Source organism: Urocitellus parryii, chromosome 10 (assembly GCF_045843805.1).
Source record: "Urocitellus parryii isolate mUroPar1 chromosome 10, mUroPar1.hap1, whole genome shotgun sequence".
In the NCBI taxonomy this organism is placed as follows: Eukaryota; Metazoa; Chordata; class Mammalia; order Rodentia; family Sciuridae; genus Urocitellus; species Urocitellus parryii.
The window spans coordinates 29,201,177-29,224,066 of NC_135540.1; the positions used below are offsets into that span (position 1 = coordinate 29,201,177).

General features: G+C 34.1%; 1 protein-coding gene across 1 annotated transcript in view; it reads right to left on the reverse strand.

The window, feature by feature from the left end:
- Window positions 1-391: 391 nt before the first annotated feature.
- Window positions 392-22,890, reverse strand: part of Map9 (microtubule associated protein 9) — a 32,317-nt gene continuing 9,818 nt past the window's right edge. Inside the window, exons 6-14 of the mRNA XM_026384734.2 lie at window positions 17,668-17,761; window positions 15,486-15,718; window positions 13,204-13,274; window positions 11,536-11,692; window positions 10,659-10,748; window positions 9,040-9,201; window positions 8,766-8,911; window positions 8,027-8,159; window positions 392-3,091 (exon numbers count right to left, since the gene is read on the reverse strand). Coding sequence (XP_026240519.2) covers window positions 2,969-3,091; window positions 8,027-8,159; window positions 8,766-8,911; window positions 9,040-9,201; window positions 10,659-10,748; window positions 11,536-11,692; window positions 13,204-13,274; window positions 15,486-15,718; window positions 17,668-17,761 — 1,209 coding nt within the window. The 3' untranslated portion in view covers window positions 392-2,968. The remainder of the gene's footprint in view (window positions 3,092-8,026; window positions 8,160-8,765; window positions 8,912-9,039; window positions 9,202-10,658; window positions 10,749-11,535; window positions 11,693-13,203; window positions 13,275-15,485; window positions 15,719-17,667; window positions 17,762-22,890) is intronic.

A 22,890-nucleotide genomic window follows, 5' to 3' on the forward strand; every position in this document is an offset into this window, starting at 1 on the left:
AGAAGGCATATACAATTTATAGACACCTAATTACAATTATGTACAACTTGGGCAATAGTGAAAAATATTGGTTTTATTTCAAGTTAAAACAATAAATGGACTCACATTTTCAAAGTGTGTGATGTAAATATAAATTACTGAGATATCATTATTCTATGAATAGCTCATTATCTTTCATTAAGAAACTTTTAAGCTCTTTCTGATCTAAAATTGCGTTATTATTTATGTTACCATTTTCTTGGTCATTATGAAACTTAAATTCAATGTAAAGGTTTATTTAATATATTTAAACTTATTCACAAATGATTTCTGAGAAAACATTATTTTCAATAATATAACAATATTCATAAAATATATATAAAATAATAATGTTCAAAAATTTCCTATTTTTTTAAATTAACATTCTTCAAGTGATCAATTTATTTATTTACTTACTTTGGGGGTTCTGGGGATTGAATTCAGGGACACTTACCCAGTGTGTTACATCCCAGCCCTTTTTATGTTTTACTTAGAGACAGGGTCTCACTAAGTTGCTTAGGGCCTTGCTAAGTTACTGAGACTGGCTTTGAATTCCCTGGCTTTCAACTCCTGTCTCAGCCTTCAGAGTGGCTGGGATTACAGGCATGGGCCAACTCACCGGGCTGATCAATGCAATGACATAGGCTGATCATTTAATATGAAATCATATGAAATCCTGTAGAATCTTTGTGTCTTTAATTTCAATTAAATATTCCTTTATATATTAATGAAAACTTAATAAGTAAATATTTATAAAATTTAATATTTTCTAAGGAAATATGGAAAGAATTATACCATTAAATAAAGTTATATTCAAGGGAATATTATCAGGGTTGATTGTTCCCTTTGGATCTTAGAAAGTAAATAATAGTTTAGTACTACATTTTTACTTAATTCTCCAAACTCAGCATTATTTCTGCTATTCAAGAGGTGATTTCATTCATCTAGTTGATTTCAATACTAGTTGCTATAAACAGAAAATAACATATTATTATAGTAAAACAAAAATCTCTAGACATATTTGAGGGAAATGATTTGCTGGGAATATACAAACATCTCAATTTCTCATTTCATCCTATCTCAGATGTTATTTCCCTAGATGCTGCAAATCTTTTTAGCTCTGAATATCTAGCTCAATACCAGAAACACTTAACAATCTATTCTGGTAGGAATTAAGTTTGGTACTAAGGGGGCCACATGGCTGAATGAGAAGTCCTAAATCCCATGCTGATAATACATACTACTGGTTATTACTTCAATTTCATGAAGTATTCTAGTTCTAGTAGTATAAAAAGTCTTCTAGTTTTATCTATGAAATTGTTTACTTACATATGATCCTTCAAAGTGATCCTTGACATCTCATCCTGTACAAACGCTACAGAAAGTTTAGTGCTCAGTGTATGAAATCCCCTGCAATTCCTTTTGAAATCTCAAAGCCTGCATTACATAACCTGCTGAGTTTTCTAACACTCTAATATTACACAAAAAAGGTTTAAGAAACTCCTTAAATCTTCTGAATTCCTACTTCATCTTATAGATTTAATTATGTCCATCATCTTAATAGCTAGCAGTTCTTTCTTCAGGGAAAGACAATCTCTGGATACCAATACAAGATTTTAAGCTCTGAAAATTAAAAATGTGTTGATGAATATGGAGGTTTTGATAGATCCTACAATTTCTGAGGTAACATGGGCATGTGAAAAACAGTACGAGGGCTCTGCAGCCCATAAGTATGTCTGCATACTCAGATACTTAATCAGTGTGGTCTGGACTCAAGTCTTATGCAAGATGTATGGCAAGTTATTGGTTTTTCAAAGTCTTCGCATTTTTATCTGCAAAAATGAAGCTAATAATACCTACCCTGAATAAGTGTTGTGAAGATGAGATATAACATTTGTAAAGATCCAGCAGAGATGATGTAAGTTCTCTATAAATAGTAACTATTTATTTTCATTCATTGTCTCTGCACTGAATTATTGATTAAAGCAGCATTTCAACTCTGAGACAAGTATGAGACTAGTTAATACAAGGATGTGCAGAGAACAAAGAAATGAATAAAAGTTCTTTGGATATTTTTTACAAAGTTACTTTCTCATTTAGCTGTTTTCTAAATACAGACTTTATGTCTGGATTAGTGAAAAGGACAAGTGTCACCTTCATAACTTTTATGGCTTTATTGTAGAAAATTATATGATAATGACCTTGAACTCCTGTGGAATTTCCATAACTAATGTGTAAGTATATCACTACCATGAAATTGCTGTCTTTTGGTATCTGTGAACTAGTAAATAAAGTGATAGAATTTAGAGCAAAAGCTTTCATTATAAAGTGCCTATGATTGTCATTTAAACCTGGAGTAAAGTACGCACATATTAAATAGTAGGTAAAATTCTTAAATAAATAAAATGCCTCACTGATTACAGTTTTATTGAACAACGGCCTCAATTGACCAAAATTCTAACTTGCACAGTGCACAGGCAACTGCTTTTAGCTAAACATCAGTTTTAGAAGAAATAATATATGCACATTCCCCACCATACATTCATTAAAAAACCTGAATCCAAATGCATGATCATCGACGAATCCAATTATTTCTATGATTAGAGTACCTAGATGGTTTCCTTGTTTTCATTGGGCTTAACATATTTAAATTGCGTGCAGAGGTTAATGAAAGTGATCAAGGAGCATTCCACTTTCAGAATTATCAGGACATATAAAGCTTTATGCATTTTCATAGTAAGAGCAACCTGATTATTAGCTTTTCATTTGAGGCAGTTTATCTACAGTTCAAAAATGCTTTTACTGATTAAAGTCCAAAGTATCTTTTTCATTTTTAACAGAAAGGCCTACCATTTAATTAAAATAGATTTTTCCAACTATAAGTAATTGAATGAATGTTCTAAACCCGTGACTAAAATTGGCAATTTTTGGTAAATAAGAACAAAGATTGTCAAAAGACTTTCGAGAACACAGTTCTACTGGGAGGGCTCCATGGAGGAAGTGCCTCGTGGTCAAGAAATGAATGGCGCTTCTTTTGCTTTCGTTCAATTCTTTCCTGTCTTTCTTTCTTTTCCTAAAGAAAAAAAAAAAACAGAAAACTATGTATTTAGACACATATGTGAACATTATTTTAAATCAGGCTGCTTGCTGAAGAACAAAATAATCCATTTTAAAATTCTTCTATACTATTTCCTGGCTTAACTGGTTATAAAGGAACACAAGCTAGGGAATATTGCTACTATATCTGTATACTATCAAAAGGTGTTTATGTCACACCATCTTTGTAAATATTAAACATGATGATATTAAAATTTCTGCAAAATAGGAAAAACACACCTATAATTCTATAGCTGAAAAACAGTAATTGTTAGAATTTGGTGATTACTTTCTGAGAACAGATGCTCAGAAGTAAATTTACTGGATGCAAAACTTGCATGTGCCAGCATAGCAAGAGATCCTCCATATTTTTTACCAATAAATGAAAGTTCAACTTTCATATTTGTTTATTATTGAACCTAAGTATATATTCAAACATTTCTTTAGTGGTTGAATGAATTTTCTGTCTGATTATTTGGCCCATCTAACTGTATGGGCACTGGGGCCCTTCATTTTAATACTTTGTGTATTTTCAAATAAATATTATCTTTTCATCAAATATTTTATCAATATTTTTGCAGGCCATGTCAGTGTTACCATTGTTAGCCCTTAACTTTACAAAAAAAAAAGGCATCAATAAATATTGCAACCATAGAAAATAATTTAAAGGGTAATGTCTTCAAAACGCAAACACAGTTAAAGAAAAGGAAATATGACCAATATTTCTGAAATTCTCTGAACCTGGCCCCCATCATATCTTTCTCTCCCCCTTATTCCACTGAATTCATCCTTACTCTGAATTTGATGCTTATCATTTGATGCTTATATCACATTCTAACATATGCCAGGTTGTGAGGTAACATATAGGTCTATTATTCTATTGGCACAATGCTGCCTCGATTTCTGTTTATTCAGTCAATTGTAAACATGGATAGCTCTTTCTGTGGGTCAAGTCTAAAGTGATTATAAAATCCAAACACACAGATATTGATCCTGATAAGCTTCAAAATGTACAGATAATGAACAAGTAAATACACAACACATAATTCCAAATTGTATGAATTTCTATGAAATATAAAAATAAGTATTATGATAAAGAATAAAAGAGAGCACTTACTTTGAAAGGAAAGGGGATTTAGGGAAAGTCACTTAGAAGTGAGACCAAACTTGGTTAGATAAAGGAGAGGGGGGCCAAAGAGAATAAAAAAGAGAGATGAACAACATCGTATGGAGCTTTGCAGGCCATGTCAGTGTTTAGAACTTAGGTTAAAAAGAAAAATGCAACAAGTGACCTAGAGAGGGAGGGCTGGAGCTGGAGGTAGGAGGAAGAGGAGTAAACAGCCATGTAGCAGACTGAGAGTTTGGGAAAATGGGGACAGGAAAGCAAACGTTAGATTGGCTAGAAGCACTGGAAAACCTATGACTTTCCAAGCATGATCTTGGTTTAGTGATGGAGACAGAGACAAGACTGGAATGGATGAGGCTGAAAAGGGTTAGTAGCATTGTGGAAGTGGTGCAAAACTTTAACAGTTTAGACATGAAGAGAAGCAGAAAATGGGGGACCAGAGCTGGGCTGAAATGCCAAGCTGAGAGCTGATTTTTTATTTAAGATTACATATCCTACCACATAATGGGAATATTGCAGAGGGTAGAAAGAATGCTGCTTCGCAAAGGAGTGGAAGGGTAAGTTTGTATTTTATTGCTTGACTGAGGAAGAGTTCAGTTTCATATTATTTTGGAAATGTTATCTTTCACACTTTTGCCTTTTTATCATACCAGATGAATTATAGAACTGTCATTTCACTGCACATACTATCTTCAACGAAACAGCTGAGTTTCTGGGGATTAGTATGAAAACTGAACATTTATCTCCCTATACCTAATGTTAATAACCTTGGTCTTTCCACTCATTATCTCTCCACTTCTTTACTTCTTGCTAACACTACAAAGTTTGATGGTTTCTTCCTACTGGTGTTTTCCTCATATTCCTCAAAGAGAAGCAAGATCAGAGATACCCTTGGAAAACCCTGTCTCTGCAGATTGATAGCTTGGGAAGAGAGGCATTGTGATAAGTAATCTATGCATCTTTCATCAGTACATACATGGGTGAATAAATGTCTCAAGAACAATTAGGTGATGCAAAATCCATGCACATACTATTATTCACACACAGAAAAAGACATGAAGAGAGGTAAGAATGAGGTGGTCCTTTTCAGTCTTTAACATCCATGTCCTTGGCACCATGTCATAGAATGTTTGCATGCTTCCTAATCCTACTAAAGCAAAGAGGAAACTTCCTTTCAGAATCTTAATTGAGAAAGGAAAAGATGGAGTCCGAACATCCTTAGTCATTTTAGTACTTTAGAGAGAGGTAGATCATCCTCCTAGGTGGGGGTAAAGCAGTGACCAGTCTGTGTTCACAGAAATTGTCTGAATGAGCCCTTTTTTTGGGGGGGTGGGTGGGGGTCTATTCCATTTAACATGAAATGGTGGGGAGAAAAACTTGAGAAAAGTCTGATCTTAATTAGTAGGGTGCTGAAAAGCTGAGACAGGATATAGGCAATTATTTTTCTTAATATCAATGAATACGATGAAAATGAGCAAGTGACTAAATAGTACAGTCAAACATCAAAAATAGTGTTGACTAATCATCACTTAATCGTTGTCCATTTTCTAGGAAACATAGAGATAAAACTAAAAACTGAAACTTTTACATTTACTTACTGTGCTACTAGCAGTTAGTATACATCTTCTTAATATAAAAAGACTTTTAAACATCTTTGAGAACAATGCACAAGAATTTAACCTAAGGAAGCCATCATGAAACACCACCTTCCTCATTCAGATATCAAATCAATTTCAATCACTTTATTACTACTTCTCTGCATGGAATTATCGTAAAAGTGGAACAAAAGTCAACACATAATGATAAATTATGTTGATTCCTTAAAAATGGGATCACATTGTATTACATTGGGGAGAGCTGATAACTTTATAACCACATGACAAGGTTAAGTGTTTCTATCTGAGTGCAGTTTTGTTCCATTTTCTTAAGTCTTCATTTGGGTACTTACAGGAGTTCTAAAGTTTTCTTTATATCAGTCTTGCATATTTCTTAAGTTTATTCCTAAGTGTCTTTTATCCTATCATCAAAAGCTAACTTTGATCTCATGTCTCTGTAACTACTGTTGATTCTAAAAGTTTACATGAAAAAATAAACAAGAATAGTCAGAAATACTGTGAGAGAAGAACCAAATATTTGAGCTTATTCCAGACAAATATTTAGACATATGAAGCTTATTAATAAGATACATATATGGAACAGAAAGTCAAGAAACAGACCCTCAAATATGGGAATTGATCATATAATAGATAGCAACTCTAATCAGTGGCAAAAATTGGGGTATTCTGTAAAAGATTAGTTGGAATAAATAAAGTTGGGATCATATTTATCACCATGCATCAGAATAAAGTCTAGGTAGAACAAATGTTAAGACATTAAGATATTAAAGTCATCAGATGAAAATATGAGAGAACTTTGATTAACCTCAAATTACGGAAAACATCTTTTCAACTATGCTTAAAATCCAGAAGTCAAAAAAAAAATGATAAATCTGGGACCCAAATACAAACTTAAATTCTTTGTGGCTTAAAAATACTATAAGGAAAGTTGGGAAGCCAACAATAGAGTGGGAAAAATATTTGCATCTTATATCAGAAATGATTAGCTAATTTCCCTAATACATATAAAAGCTTCTATAAATCAATAAGAAAAAGACCAAAAATCTAACAGAAGTATGTACTGTCCATGAAGTGATGGTTTACAGAAGAAAAATATAAAAGTGACCCTTCTATAAATGAAAACATGTTCAAGTTTAATCAGAGAAATACAAATAAAAAAGACCCATGGTGACATTTCTTAATTAGCAGAAGAAGAATTTGAAAAGAGTATCATAGCCAGGTATGGTGGCATACCCCTGTAATCCCAGTGGCTTGGGAAGCTGAGGCAGGAGGATTCCAGAGTTCAAAGCCAGCCTCAGCAACTTAATAAGGCCTCTACATAAAATACAAAAAAAAGGGCTGTTGGCTGTGGCTCAGTGGTCAAACACCCTTGGACTCACTCCCTAGTACACCCCCTGCAGCCCAGTAGCAAAAACCCCTAAACAAACAAAAAGAGTATCATTGAAACTCTACTAGATAGAATGTGGAGAATTTTAATTTTTTTTACTGACAAATCAGGTGAATGTGTAATTGTTCATAAAACTGTGTTTCCTTCATTCAGTAAGTACTATCCATGAGAATACATTATTTATTAAAATCATTATCTATAAAAATTGATTAATAAAATAATCTTTTGCATTTTAAAATAAAAAACTGTATTTAGTTTGATGTCAACAAAAAGCAACTTTCATAACAGAAAGTAAGTTGAAACCAATTATATTAAAATCAAGCTAGATACTATTCCTTCTAAACCTCAAACTTACTGTCTTTCATTTAAAAACAAATAAGACTTTCTTCTTGACATTATCAGAAATAAAAATAAATAAACAAAAAGAATAAAAAATGGAATAACTGCCTCACTCATTAGTGTTATTATGTGTCATAATCAATTTTCACCTAAAATAACCTAAATGTACTTGGTATGTTAGATGCACTCAATCTGTTGATGTCAGATGCAAGAACTACAGCAAGAAAGAATGGGAGTGACTGGTAAAAGGCTGAATGGAGTTTCAGCCTGGGTGCTTCAGGAAGCAGTGGAAGCATTAACAGAAATGATAAATAGAAGGAGAGAATGGAGTCAACAAGGCAGTTCCAGGAGAAACAGTCAATAGGTATGGGGTACAAGGATTTAGGAAGAGAAAAGGCACAGAAAGGGCATTTAAAAAACACCAGTGGTTTAGCAAATACCTACCAGCCATTTTTCATATTCATTGATAGCTTGTTTATCTTTATCTTTTTTCTCAGCTCTTTTCAGTTCTTCCTTCCTTTTCTCATTTATTTTCTCTTTTTCCTTTTGCTTGAAAAAAGCTTCCTTTTTTTCATTCCTATGTAGGATGATATAAGACACCAGAAGTTAAAGGAGAATAGATAATAAAGATTCCCTAAAACAGCCCTGGCAAAGAATGAGATTGAGAGGCATTAGTACATATCAAGAGCTACAGTTTAAATGGGTGGTGTCCCCCAAAAGCTCAGGTGTGAGACAATGCAAACAAGTTTAGAGGTGAAATGATTGGGTTGGGGAGCCTTAATTTAATCACAGAATTAACCCCCGTGACAGGGATTAACTGTTAGTAACTGTAGGCAGATAGGGTGTGGCTAGAGGAGGTGGGTCATTGTGGGTGTGCCTCTGGGGTTTTCTATTTGTCCCTGGTGAGGAGAGCTCTCTTTTTCTAGGTGTTTCTTGGCGGCCACTTCCTGCTTCTTCTACCACACTCTTCTCCCATGATGTTCTGCCTCACCTTGGGCTTCAAAGAAGGGAGTCAGACTCCCATGAGACCCAAAATAAACTTTTCCTCCATTAATTGTTCTTGTCAGGTCTTTTTGGTCATTGAAGCAAAAAAAGCTCACTAAAATATTAAGTAAATAAATTTTAGAAAAGCCTCAACTGTCATTAAATCTATCAGAAGATTTTTTTTTTAATTTTAGATTACCATTTTTCAACAGCAGTTAAATTATCTTTCTTTTTCTCAGCAACAGTTTCTTCTTCTTTCTGTTTCTTTGCTCTTTCATATTCTTTCTCCTTTTTAGTTTTCTCTTTAAGATACTCCATTTTTTTCTCTTTCCATTTTTCAAAAGCCTGAAAAAAGTTCAGAATGAATTTCTTACTATGAATATTATAAAATAAGCAAAAATATGGTGAAGCATTGATTTTTGGTTTCATATGTTTAAAAATAACTAAGAAAGGTATTTAAAGCTTGTGAATACCTGTAGGGCTTCTCCTTTCCTCACAGCATTTTCTTCCTCAGTTTTCTTCTTGTTTTTCTCCTCAAGCCTCTTTTTGGCAGCTATTTTCTTGGCCTCCTTTTCTTTCATGGCCTTCCAGGCCTCAAATGATGCTAATGCTTCTTCTCTCTTGGCAGCTTTTTTCTATTTTGGAAAAAATAATAGGTATACAGGTAATGTAGGAGTAGACACACAAACCTTAACATACATACATATACAAATATATGTCTATTTCTCTTTAATTCCCAGATAATCATCACATGAAGATATTAAGTTCCAAAGTAGATAATTTATTTAGAATGGTTTAGGCAATTTATTTCCAAAAATATGCAAGCCAGGAGTGGTGGCACACACCTATAATCCCAGCAACTTGGGAGGTTGAGATGAGAGAACTGAAGATTTAAGACCAGCCTCAGCAACTTAATGAGACCCTGTCTCAAAAAAAAAGGAGAGGGGGGCTGAAAACATCCTTTTTCTAAAAACATTTCTCAGATACTAACTTAATATTAGTCAGAAGCAGGAAAATTATTATTTCTGGAAATGCACAAAATAAGTGCTATCGAAATAAACTTTAATAGGTTAAGGGGTATTATAAAAATGTTCAGTCAAAAAATTCTAGAAAATTATAGGCTTATAAATAAGGGGAAGGTAAATAGGCCAAGTCATATAGTAAGAACAGATTTTTGGTTTGAATGATATCAAGACATAAATTTGTTACCACATTAACATATTCTAAATGTTGAAAATATGCCAGACTGGAAAATATGTATGTGATGGTACAGCAAGGATACTATCACATAATATCCAATAGTTGACTTAGAATAGTATCATTAAATGACATAAAACTTATCATGGAGGAAACTCAACTGAGAAGTAAAGTACTGTGCAGCTACAGTGCGAAGGGCTACAGTACTGCCCACAGCCGTGTAATGCCCCCAGTGTGGGGACAGGTACACAGCCCAGAGACAGAGGTCTGCTCATACAGACGGATTTGTCATAGTGCTGTTCAATTTGAAGACATCTCTCTTAATCAGTTTTAGTATTGAGCAGACAATGAAGGGGTTTTTCAGAGTTTTTACTTTAGAAGACAGGAAAGAGCTGAGCATTGTGGCCTATTAGGCAAGAGTGAGAGGAAGAGATTGAAAGTTCAGGAGGGACTGGAACAAGAGTCCAGCTTGGGTCCATGGGATGGAACGTGGGTCAAGAACTCAGGTATAGTCTTGAAGACACACCTAAAACTCAAGAGCGAAAAGAGGAAAACTAAAGATAGATGTCTGAAGACCCTTTGTATTCTTGGCTAACTGATGTCAATTTTTAAAAGTGAATTGGATGGTTACAAACAGTAAGAAGTTCAAAATTAGTTATGCCATATCTATCCTATGCATAATAAACAAAATAAAACTCTGTCTGTATATAAAAAGTTCTATTTATGACCAACTAAAATTATATAAAGTACCAGAGAAATAAAATCAGAAATCAAGTCTTTTATATACAACATATTTCAACATTTAAAAAACATTTGATTTAGAAATGTTAAACATTCAGATACTTTACTGATATAACAGTCCAGAACATTTTCGACTTCTTTATTTCACAAATACCTGTTCATTTTGGATTCTTAAGTTTTCACTTTCAATCCTTTTTATTCTGTGCATTTCATGAAGATATACATTTTTCTTTTCCAACCACTCCTGTTAGAATAAAGAAAAGTTTCTATGCTATTCAAGTATACCAAATGAATTAGAAATCTTAACTATATTCAAAATACTTGACAAAGCTTTAAAAACCAAAACATAAAGTTCATAAATTTTTCTTTTTCCTAATAAAACTTGAGGATATTCAAGAAAATTACTACTAACAATATTGTCTTCAAATATTTAATATAGTGGCCAAATATATCAAAAATTTTCCCCAAAGTTACTTGTACCATTTCATAAAGTATACTCTTCTGTATAACAAACAAAAAGTGACTCTTACTGAAACTGAGAAAACTTGAGAAAATCTTTTTTTCTGTGTAAATTAACAATGTTTCTGAAGAGGAACTACTTTTGTTCATAAACAATATTAAATTTTAGGATGAAAAAGGATAAAACATATATCTTATATTATTTTGGCTTTTGTTATATTTCTATAAATTATTATGGTTTCTCCTCTTAGACATGACAATGATCATCTTTAAAAAAAAAAAAAAAGCACAGAAGCTAATAATTGAGTAAACTAGCTTTGGTTTGCTTAAGTATTTTAAAGGAAACTTTCCTCTGCCCCAAATTAAGTATCAAACCATACTTTTTGGGGGCTGGGAGTGCAACTTAGTGGTAGAGGGCACGATAAGCATTTGTGAGGCCCTGCGTTCAACCTCAAGCACACAAATCAAAAATTATAAGACCGAAACAAGAACAACATCACCACCACCAAAGCATCAAAATTTCTGGTAAAGTCTTTTCATTCTTTGATATGGAAATTATTAATTCTTTTTACCTGATAAACAGCTGCCCTTATGTGATCTGCTCTGTCAGGTTCTAAACTCTGCTTTTGGTCCAAAACTTTCAAAGTCCCCAGATAGTGAGAAGAGGTAGTTGCTGATGGACTTCTCCTTATAGAACTGGATTTCTTTAAAAACTCAGAGGTCATTAATCTGAAAAATTTCAAATGAATCAAGATAAAGTGTTTCAATTGCAATTGATAGAAGAGAGCTCTATTAGAATACATGCACTTATATTTCAAAACTATTGTAATTTATTTAATACGTTATAATTACTTTCATAATGATATAGCTAAAAAGTAGTTTCTTTCTTAGTGTACGAAGAGTGCTATTCAATCTAACTTAAACTTTATAACTTTAAGTGATATCATTTTAAGCTGTACTTTTTAGGTGTTTACAATTAAAACCTTTCAAAAAAAAAACACGGGGTGGGGGTCCTGGGGATGTGGCTCAAGCAGTAGCACGCTCGCCTGGCATGCGCGGGTCGCTGGGTTCGATCCTCAGCACCACATAAAAATAAAATGTTGTGTCCACTAAAACTAAAAAATAAGTATTAAAAAAATTCTCTCTCTCTTTCTCACTCCCTCTCTTAAAAAACAAAAACAAAAACAAAAACAAACAAATAAACAAACAAAACACGCGGGCTAGGGCTGTGGCTCAGTGGTAGAGCTCTTGCCTTGCCCTTGTGAGGCACTGGGTTGGATCCTCAGCACCACATAAAAATAAATAAATAAAATAAAGATATTGTGTCCATCTACAACTAAAAGATTTTAAAAAATGGGTCATATCTCAAGTTATACAGAGAAAATAATATTAACAAAGTGGGTTTTAAGCACTTTTTAACATTTTCTTATAATACTTTCTGTTACATAAACCATTCTAAACATAAAGTTAGAAAATATAGTACCCTCTGTCAGGGGTTAGGAGACAATCTGGGCAACCTGTGGCTTGATAGATAAACCTGAATGCACCACAGATCTGTTCCTGCATTTATGTATAGGCAAGTCCTGCTTTCCTGATACGGGGCAGAACTGAGCAGTTAACAACAGGGACTGAACTGCCTACAGTGTCTAAAAAAAGTACTTAATAGCCATGTACCTAAGTTGGCTGGCCCTGCTCTACTTGACTAATTATAATCATAATCTGAATAAAAGATGCAGAAGGTTTTGATTAGCACAGAGAAGTTAGCAATAGTCATCAGCAGCAATACATATGAACCTGTATCAATTCTTATCACTGTAGTCCATAAAACCCACTTAGTCCATAAAACCCAGAGACTTCAGGTACAATTTTTTATGTGTTAGACAAAGATACTTATAGAGAAGAATAATGCTGGACTTCAGCTTTACTATCACAATGACATTAAGGAAGAAGAAAATGTCCTTTGAGGGAAGATCCTGGAGAACGAATGTATTATGTATATTCCAGGCTTTAAAACAATCAGGAATAGATGTAAACATTTTATTATTTTTATTATTTGCTATAAAAGAATATAATCCACTGTAGGGATTAATAATGAAGTATCTATTCCAGTCATCTGAGAGGTGAAAAAAATTAAGAGAAAATCCACAATGCCAAATCAAATTTACCTTATAAAATTTAAATTTAAATGAGTCTTGCTGGAATGGAAACCCAAGAATGAGGTATGTTGATGACTTAATTACCTGCCACCTGCACTGGATGCTCTGTTGTTTGTGGACTTTTGATTCTTCATATTTTTATCCTCGATCACCTTCTGTTAAATAGAAGATTTAATCATTTTAATAATCCATAGATGGATTATTCACCAGAACAATCACGGTTAGGCTTAGAGATGAAACTATTAGTAAAGCAATACTTTTTATGCATCTATCATGTGTCAGGCACAGAAGGTATTGGGTACAAAACTGTGAATGAAAGGCCTTCAGGGATACTAACTTTCAGAGAGGAGTGACTGGCCATAATCATAAACAAATGTGACGAAGGAGGTGAAAGTGGGACAACAACAGAGTGACTAGAGAGGGGCTGAGGGGCTGCTGTAATGCTGATTAGAGACTGATGAGGAAAGGGCTCACGTGATGATCTGTGGGATAAAAGGAGAGGTGCTTAGAGCCCCAGAGTGATTTTTGAAAAACACAAGAAGTCAGTGGTACTGAAGCCTGGGGAATGGTGGGGGAGTGGAAGAACACGTGGTCAGAGAAGACTCACGTGAAATCATTAGGTGGTGGTGAGGAGTTTTGGTTTAATTCTCATGATGAGGATCCAACAAAGATACTTTAACAAGGGGTTGATTAGACTCAAACCTAAGAAAGTTCACTTAGTAGAGACTGAGAATAAAGCCAAGAGTCTAGCCAAAAAAATATGTTATAATCTTACTTGTTACTTATTCTAATAAGCATGTAAGTTGATTATTCTAATTTATAATTGCTTCTATTAGGCATTTCAAGGGCTCCACCTATAAGCTGTACACTATTTAATTTTTTTTTTTTTTTTTTAGTTTTTGATACTAGGGATTGAACCCAGAGGTACTTTACCATTGGGTCACATCCATAGCCCTTTTTATTTTGAGATAGGTTCTTACTAAGTTGCTTAAGACCTTGCTAAATCACTGAGGCTGGTCTCAAACTTGCAGTTCTCTAGCCTCAGCCTCTCTAGTAGCTGGGATTACAAGTGTACCCCCATTGCACCTGGCTAAGACTATCTCTTTTGGTTTTTGGTAAGAGGGATTGAACCCAGCGGTGCTTAACCACCAAGCCATGTCTCCAGCTCTTTTTTTTTTTTTTAATATTTTATTAGAGAGAGGGAGACAGGATCTCACTGAGTTGCTCAGGAACTCACTAAATTGCTGAGGCTGGGTTTGAACTAGCAACCCTCCTGCCTCAGCCTACTGAGTCACTGGGATTATACAAGTGTGCCACTGTGCCCAGCTAAGACTATCCTTTCTTTTAAGAAAAAAAAAAAATTCTATTTACACAGATGGGTGGGTGGGTGCTAGCAGTAAAATAAGAACATGGATATGAATACATTTCTAACTCGGCAGTAGTTTTTTTCTAAGGAAGGCAGCTAAGGATAATATACTTGGAACGTGACTTAAGATCCTTTCCCATACATTTAATTTTAAAAAACCCTATATATTATGAAAGTCCTGTTCAGTCACTAGTGTTCTGCCAGAACTACTTTCCTCCCCTAGTAATGTAAGCATTGCTGCTAGCAAACTGCAGTAATAAGAGATAAACACTAAACTCAGGAGAAATAAAGAGTAAAAATGCTATACTATTCATTTTAAAAGTATAGTACTTTGGTACAATTAATTGTAGGAACAAGTAATTCTGTGTGCCATAAATATGTTTCTCAAGATTTTAATAATAATGTTCCTTATGATAACTTTAATAATAATGTCCCTCATAATTCTGTGTGCCATAAATCTGTTTCTCAAGATTTTAATAATAATGTTCCTTATGATAACTTTAATAATAATGTCCCTCATAATTCTGTGTGCCATAAATCTGTTTCTCAAGATTTTAATAATAATGTTACTCATGATAATCTATAAAGCATTTCTTGAATTTCAGGAAAATAGTTAAAATGTTTTCAAATTATATTTAAAAAAGCTTTCACTATCTCAAAAATCTCAAAAATTGTTCCAGACAGCTACATTTTTAATAATGGGAAGACTTATAGAAACATATACAGTTATAGGTATTTCTGAGATACTATAAAGTACATTATGACCATACCACTGGTGATTTTTAACGGAACACTGGGTTTCATTATACGAATTGAAAATCTTTCTTGAAGATAAAGTTCTACTGAATTAAGTGGGAAGCATTTGACAACATCATGTTGCTGTCAAAAGATGAGTTTCTCACAAGTAATTCAGAAGTATAGAACACAGAAGACACAACACTTTCAAGCCCTTTTTCAAGTTCCAAGCTGTAGTACAAAAGAGATAAGTTTGTAGAAATACCTTTGCAGATTCTGCTGCGTTGGTATGAGACTGAAATAGCAAGGGATCCATTGTCAAGTCACCATCTGTCATCAGTTCAGCCTTTTCCTTTTCTTCTTCAAGGCTGTCAGCAGGCACTTGAATTTCCTGGGGTTTCTCAAGTTCAGCAGCAACACAGTTTATCATATCTGAATTCTCTTCATTTTCATTTAATTTCAAGGAATTATGGTTTTCAGGAAATTCTCCATTCTGATCTATTTTGAGAAGGAATAACAACACTAAAATCTTCTCCTCAATTAAAAGTAGATAAGCAGATGCTATACCTTCTTTTAAATGAAGATTGTATATAACCTCTTTTTTCCTTTTTTTATTTTTTATTTTTTTATTTTTTTGTGCTGGGGATTGAACTCAGGCCTGAAGCATGCTAGGCAGGTGCTCTATCATTGAGCCACATCCCCAGTCCTATGTACTCTTTTTTCTTGCAAAATAAAATATGAAAAAAATGATCATAATGATATTTTTCCCCCAAAGTGTTCTACGAAAGAAAAATGTCTACTCTTCATCTAATGAAACACTTAACAAAACTAAATACTCTGAATAAACAGCATAGTCATAATTATAATGGAAGCACTACCCCAAACCAACACACATCAAAAGAACTAGTTGATATATAAACCAAGTAACTGAGATGGCAACATCTGTTCAGTTCTAAAGCCTGTGTGCTCTTGGCTGGAACAACAAACTGTGAAAACAGGAGGCACATATCTGCATGCCACTGCAGTTACTAGCATCACAGGTGAGCTGTATACATGCAGAGAGAACCAAGAGTGAATGTAATTTTATGCAGAGAATAAAGCCAGTCCAGTTAGGTTCAGGCCCACCAGGATGCAGTGCTGCAGTGCGCCGTCCCATACCCAAGGGCACCAAAGACAGGTCTATTCCTTATTCCCTCAGTACTCCCAGGCACAGGTTCAGGGGAATGTCAGGAGGGGACTTGGTTGTTCTTTTATAGAATTGTGTCTTTTATTCAGATTCTACCACATTTCAGGATGCTTGTCAGAAAGAAATCAGTGTTCTCTGTAGGGATCACCAACTTTCATTTCTACCAGGATCTACCTGCAAGCCCAAACTGTATTTTCATCATTAAAAGTCTTAATTCTAGGGCTTTCATTATGGCCTTTTTTTTCCCCCTTTGAACTTATTTAGAGGTAAATGGGTTTTAAAATCCCATTATCATTACAGTCATATATTCACATGAAAAGCACACATGATTCAATTCATTACTGGGTTCTTTGGAGAAACAAACAAGAACTTTGGAGCCAAAGATTCCACCTCTGGCTCCAGCACTGACCTTGGCTATGTTTCCCAATGTCTGCACCTCAGTTTCTCTCCTCTGTAAAATGACAAAAATTATACTACATAGTAAGCACCTAATAAATGTTAGTTATGCCTCCCAGTCCTAGAAACAGCTGTGACTTTTAGCCCTAAGAAAACAAACCACATTCACAACTTACACCTCACATTTACTACGTGCTTACTATGGTACTGTTCAAGGCTTTACATGTATTATTATTATTACTTACACCTCACAACCACCCTATAAGGTAGATATTATTATTATCCACACTTTAAAAAAAACATTATACAAAGTCAGAGAGGCTTGTTACTTTGTTCATGTAGAGGTGCTAGATTCAAACCAAGGTTAAACCTCGGAAGTCCACCTAGCCATTATGTGTACTATAGAGACCACTGCAGCAATGTGCATAGTATAATAATTCACCTTAAGTGATCATTCCATTTGTGCCTAGAAGTAGGCCAGTGCCAGTGGCTAAATTGTACTCTATCATTTAATTTTCACAATAGTTTTTTTTTTTAAATATCTTTAATTAATTATTATTATTTTTTAAATGTGGTGCTGAGGCTTGAACCCAGCACCTCGCCTGTGCTAGAGGGGCGCTCTACCACTGAGCCACAACCCCAGCCCCACAATAGTCTTTTGAGACAGGCAAGACTTAGGGAAACTGAGGCACTGAGTGATTACTTCTGCACTTAGAGTCATACAGTCAACTATGCAGTCAGGATTGAAAAACCAGGGAAACACAAATATATATTTTCCCTGTAACGTGAAAAGTATCATTTTCCTTACAGTGTCCTAAACAACACAGAGTTCATAAATAATACACATTAGTTAGAATGTAATTACCTTCTATAGATGCTTTTCCCTCAGGTGCCAGTGAAAAAGAATTTCCAAGACTTTCTTTAAGAGCTGATGACGATAAACTTGATAACAATGGATCCTGTTTAATAAAAAAATGTATTTAACATGTAAGTTTTGCTCCGAGTATTTATGGACATCATAGCATTATTAAAACCATCTTATAACTTTGGAATCTGCATTATTAGAAGTTTGTTGCTGAAACCTCAAAAAGCATTAAGCCTTCATAGTGGGACATGGAGCAGGAGCATGGGAGGAATAGATGAACTCTAGATAGGGCAGAGGGGTTGGAGGGGAAGGGAGAGGGCATGGGGTTATTAATGATGGTGGAATGTGATGATCATTACTATCCAAAGTACATGTATGAAGACACAAATTGGTGTGAATATACTATGTGTATATGAAAAATTGTGCTCTACATATGTAATAAGAATTATAATGCATTCTGCTGTCATATATAAATTAAAAAATTACATAAAAAAGCATAAGCCACTAGAGGTAAAAATGCTTCCCTTGGTGTTTGGGTCAGTAAAAGGGGTCACTAAAAGAGTCATTGTAGCTCTGTATCAAAATGTTATGTCTAAATTTGTTTTTAGCAATTTTTAAAACTCCTGCTCTTCTAAAATCAAATCTATTATGTATTTTTAAGGTAAAGATTTGATCCTGATGTCTCTTTCTCCAATATTCTTTTCAAGGACAGTATCAAGATAAAAGAAAAATCTTTAGTTTTTTCTTCTTCTTCATTTATTTATTTTTTTTTTTTGGTACTTGAGATTGAACCCATGGCCCTCAACCACTGAGCCTTTTTGTTGTTGTTGTTTAGGCCCTTGCTAAGTTGCTGAGGCTGGCTTTGAACTCATGATCCTCCTGTCTCAGTCTCCCAGGCTGCTAGGATTACAGATGCGTCCCACCGTGCCTGGTAAATCTTAGTTTCAAACAATTATTACTAGTAGTCCAAATGAAAGCAACCTATAATACCAAGTAGACAGCTACTTCCAAATATTACAGGTGAAAAATGTACATAAATTTCAAGCACATGAACTTTACTCAAAATCTGAAAAGAAATCATTGTATTGTGTTCCAAAACCCCCAATTCTCTACAGAATAAACTAGCCTAAAGGTGATGATATTATAATGTAAGAATTTTATTTTTGTTGCATAAATAGCAATATTCTTTCCTTCAATATTTTATGAGCACATAGGAAATTATATATCAAAAGCAATAAGAAGAAAACATTTGGGAAAATGTCAGAAGGGCTGAGACGCTGGAGTCTACCTTGAAAGACAAAGTTACACTTGAAGAGATTTGCACATTTGTAGCTTTGGGATTTATGGTATATCTCAACCTGTAGAGTTCAAGTGGTAGAAGGCTACAGACTTAGTAGCCTGGCTTGAGTCAATACATTTGAGGAGGAAGTAGCCTTGGAATCTGCAGAATTCTTCTAAAACCTTTGGCTCATCTGCACATGGCATACAGAAGACCTCAGAAGACCTCAGAAGACCTTACGAAACCACAGAAGCTAGAAATTGGAAGAACTGAGCAGGAATTCCTACTCATATCTACTGCAAGGGAGAAAGAAGTAAAAACTTGTATCTAGACACAATATCTACTTACCAGACTATATGCTCACAGGCACACAATGCACTCTAGAATCTCTACAACACATCATTCATAATATCCTGTATTCTACTAAAAGTCACTAAGCAGATGAAGAAAGAAGACAACAACATAGACTCATGAAGGCAAAAAAGAAAATAAAATAAGACACAAAAAAACAATAGTAAAAAGAAACCAATCTTGAGATAACCTGACTGTTGAAATTATCAAAGACTTTAAAGTAGTTATTATAAGATTGTTCAAGAGCTTTAAGGAAAATGTATGCATGACAGCTGAACAGATGGGGATCACAGAGATGTAGAAAATACAAAAATACCCATGAAAACTCTAGAGTTAAACTCTGTAATAACTGAAATAAAAATTAACTGGAGAGACTTAATAGCAGATCAGAGATGGAAGAATAGATCAGTGAACTTGGAGAAATGCAAATTATTCAATCTGGAAAACAAGTGGAAAAAAAGATTAAAGAAACAGGGAAAAGATTAAAGACACATAGAACTTCAGAGATCCGTGAGATTCATCAAAAAAGTTCAATGTATGCATGTACAATTGTAGCCCCAAAAGGAAAGGAAAGGAAAATAATGTAGCAAAATTTAAAAAAGAAGAAGAAGAAGAAAAAAAAAACTTCCCATTATGGCAGGTATTAGCTTGTAGATCCTAAAAGCTCTACTAACCTCACACAGAAAATATAAAGAAACCAGACTTATGTGTTTATAATCAAACTGTTGTAATTCAAAGAAAAACAAATCTTGAAAGAAAATAATACTGAAAACAGGTAGAAACTCCTATATTTTATATAGGAGTATAATAAAATGAGTGACTGTTGATTTCTCGACAGATACAGGAGGGGCCAGGAACAATGGAAACTGATAAAGAGGTAGGGGAAAGGAAACTATCTTGGTCAAAATGTTCAACTAATTCATCCTTCAAAAATAAAGATAAACCTATCACTGACCAATCTGCCCTTCAGGGAAAAAAAAACAAAACATTAAATGGAAATAACATGAAGTGATAATCTGGATATATAGGAAGTAAGAAGAGCCTCAGAATCACTATATAAAAGAAAATTATAAATATTCATTCTTTTCTTCTTTTAATTCTTTGAAAATCTAAGATACAAAGTTTAAAAGCCTCGTTAGTGAAAATTATAACATGACATTGTGGGAATTGTGTCATGTAGATGTAGTATCCATGCCAAAGGCAGCACAATAGACGAGGTACTACAAGGAACTGAACTGTTGCGAGGCTTCTATATGGAATGTGAAATACAGAATCAACTCCATAGTGCAAACAGGGACAGTTTAAAGTTCAACAGAGCTGAGCGTATGCTCCTGTGATCCCAGTGACTCAGGATCTGAAGTTCAAGACCAGCCTCTGCAATTTAGTGAGGCCCTGTCGAAAATACAAAAGGGCCAGGAATATATCATGGTGGGTTCAATTCCCAGTATAATAAATAAATAAATAATAAATAATAAATAAATAAATGGAAAATAAAAACACAAATAAATGGCAGAAGGGAGTAACAGATGAATAACAAAACAAACCAAAGAGAAAACAAACAGTAACAAACTGGTCTTAAATCCAACTGCATCAGTGTTTATGTTAAAAGCAAATGGAGAAAACACTCATAAATTGACACAACATCAGAATTAAAATGCATAGATTCTCAGATTTGACTTAAAAAAAATGTGACTCAAACGTTATTATAAGACATTCACTTAAAGTAATCAGTAAGGATAGAGAAGATCTGAGTGATACTACAACCACCTTAATCAAACTGAAATTGTAAAACATTATATCCTATACCTGAAAAACAAGTGTACTTTGCTAATACAAATGGCACTTAACACAGGATACACTTAGGCTGGGCCATTACCAACTCTTAACAATCTGAAATCATATAAGCTATATTCTTTGGACCACAATAAATCTAGAGAAGACCCAAGTATTTGGGAAAAATGATGATTCCTCACAAAATAACCAATAGGTTAAAGAAAATCATGATGGAAAGAAAGGACATTGAAAAAGTAAGATGTTTAGCTGTATAAAAAAAAATGTATAGCTTTCAGTGGTTTTCAACAGAGGACTCAAGACTTAAAAATCAAGGAGAAAACTTTCAAACATAAACAAATCAGCCTGTGCTTAAACAAATTAAACAAATTGAAGAAAATAAAGAGAAGAAATAAAAATTGACAATTAGCTCAACTGAAAACAAACTATAGAGAAAATTAACAAAGCCAAAATTGGTTCTTTGAAAAGTTTCATAAAGCTAAACAATGCCTACCAACATTGAAAAAGAAAGATAAAAATCATAAATTAAATGTCAGAAATAAAAGATGAAATGATATGATGACCCCTGATCCTAAAAATGACAGGGGACTATCAAGAAAAAGCATGTTTATAAATTTGACATGTCAGGTGAAATAGACAAATTTATTTAAAAAAAATTACCAAACTGATGAAAAATCTCAATACCAATATATCTATAAAAAATAAAATTTAATGCAAAGAAATTTCCATGCCCAGATCATTTAACTGGTGAATCTTTTTCCTCAAGGATTCTTACCAAATTTAGAAAATAAAGGGTGAATATTTATTGCCTAACTCATCTGACACACAAGCCTGATAATAACCTTATAAGAAAAAAAATATAGACGAACAGACTTCATAAATATTTATGTAAAAACCTTAATAAAATGTTAACAAATTAAATCCCATAATAAAATACTGTGTATTGATCAACAGAGTTGATTCTAGGATGCTAGGTCATTTTAAAAAGTGATCCTCAATCATTCCCACGCAAACACACAGAGAAAAGGTAGGAGGAGGTAAGGATGTAGTGAGGAAGCCTGAACAGCTCACCCTTGGAGTATCTGATTGTGACATCTGCAGGATTATGCTATAGTTGAGATCTTCAACGTTCCGCAAAGGCCCATATGTTAAGATTCTGGTTCACAGCCCATGTACTATGGGGAGGTGGTGGAACCGTTTGGAGGTAGCCTCGCAGGAGAAAGCTGGATCATTCATGGTGTATGCTTAAAGGGGATACTGGGACCTTGGCCCTTTCACTTTCTCTCTATTTCCCAGATGCCATGAGGTGAACATATCTCTACAATGCACTTCCACCATAATGCGCTTCATTGCCACAAGCCCAAAGCAACCCCACCAAGAAACCACGCACTAAATTCCCCAAACTTTTGAATCTTCCCTCCTTTTAAGTTGACTATCTCAGGTATTTTGTTACTGACTATAAGGCAGAAGGAAAGGTGCAGTTTCAATTGAGTGTTTATACAAAGATAAAGAAGTTAGAGCATGACTCAATGTAGATGGAATAGATCATGAGGAGCCAGAAGTTGTTATACATAGAGGAAAAAAAGATAAATTAGATGGGAAATCCCTGAGATAGTGGTCTTACAGCACAGTTAGGAAGACTTTCATATTGCAAAATATGAAACATTTAAAGTGTTAAATATAGAAGAAACTAGCAATAAGATAACAGTTGTACATTATGGCTATGTTACAGACATTAATGTGCATGTGGTCTTAAAATCACCCAGCAACATGGAAACGCTTCATAACCTAATGCTAAGAGA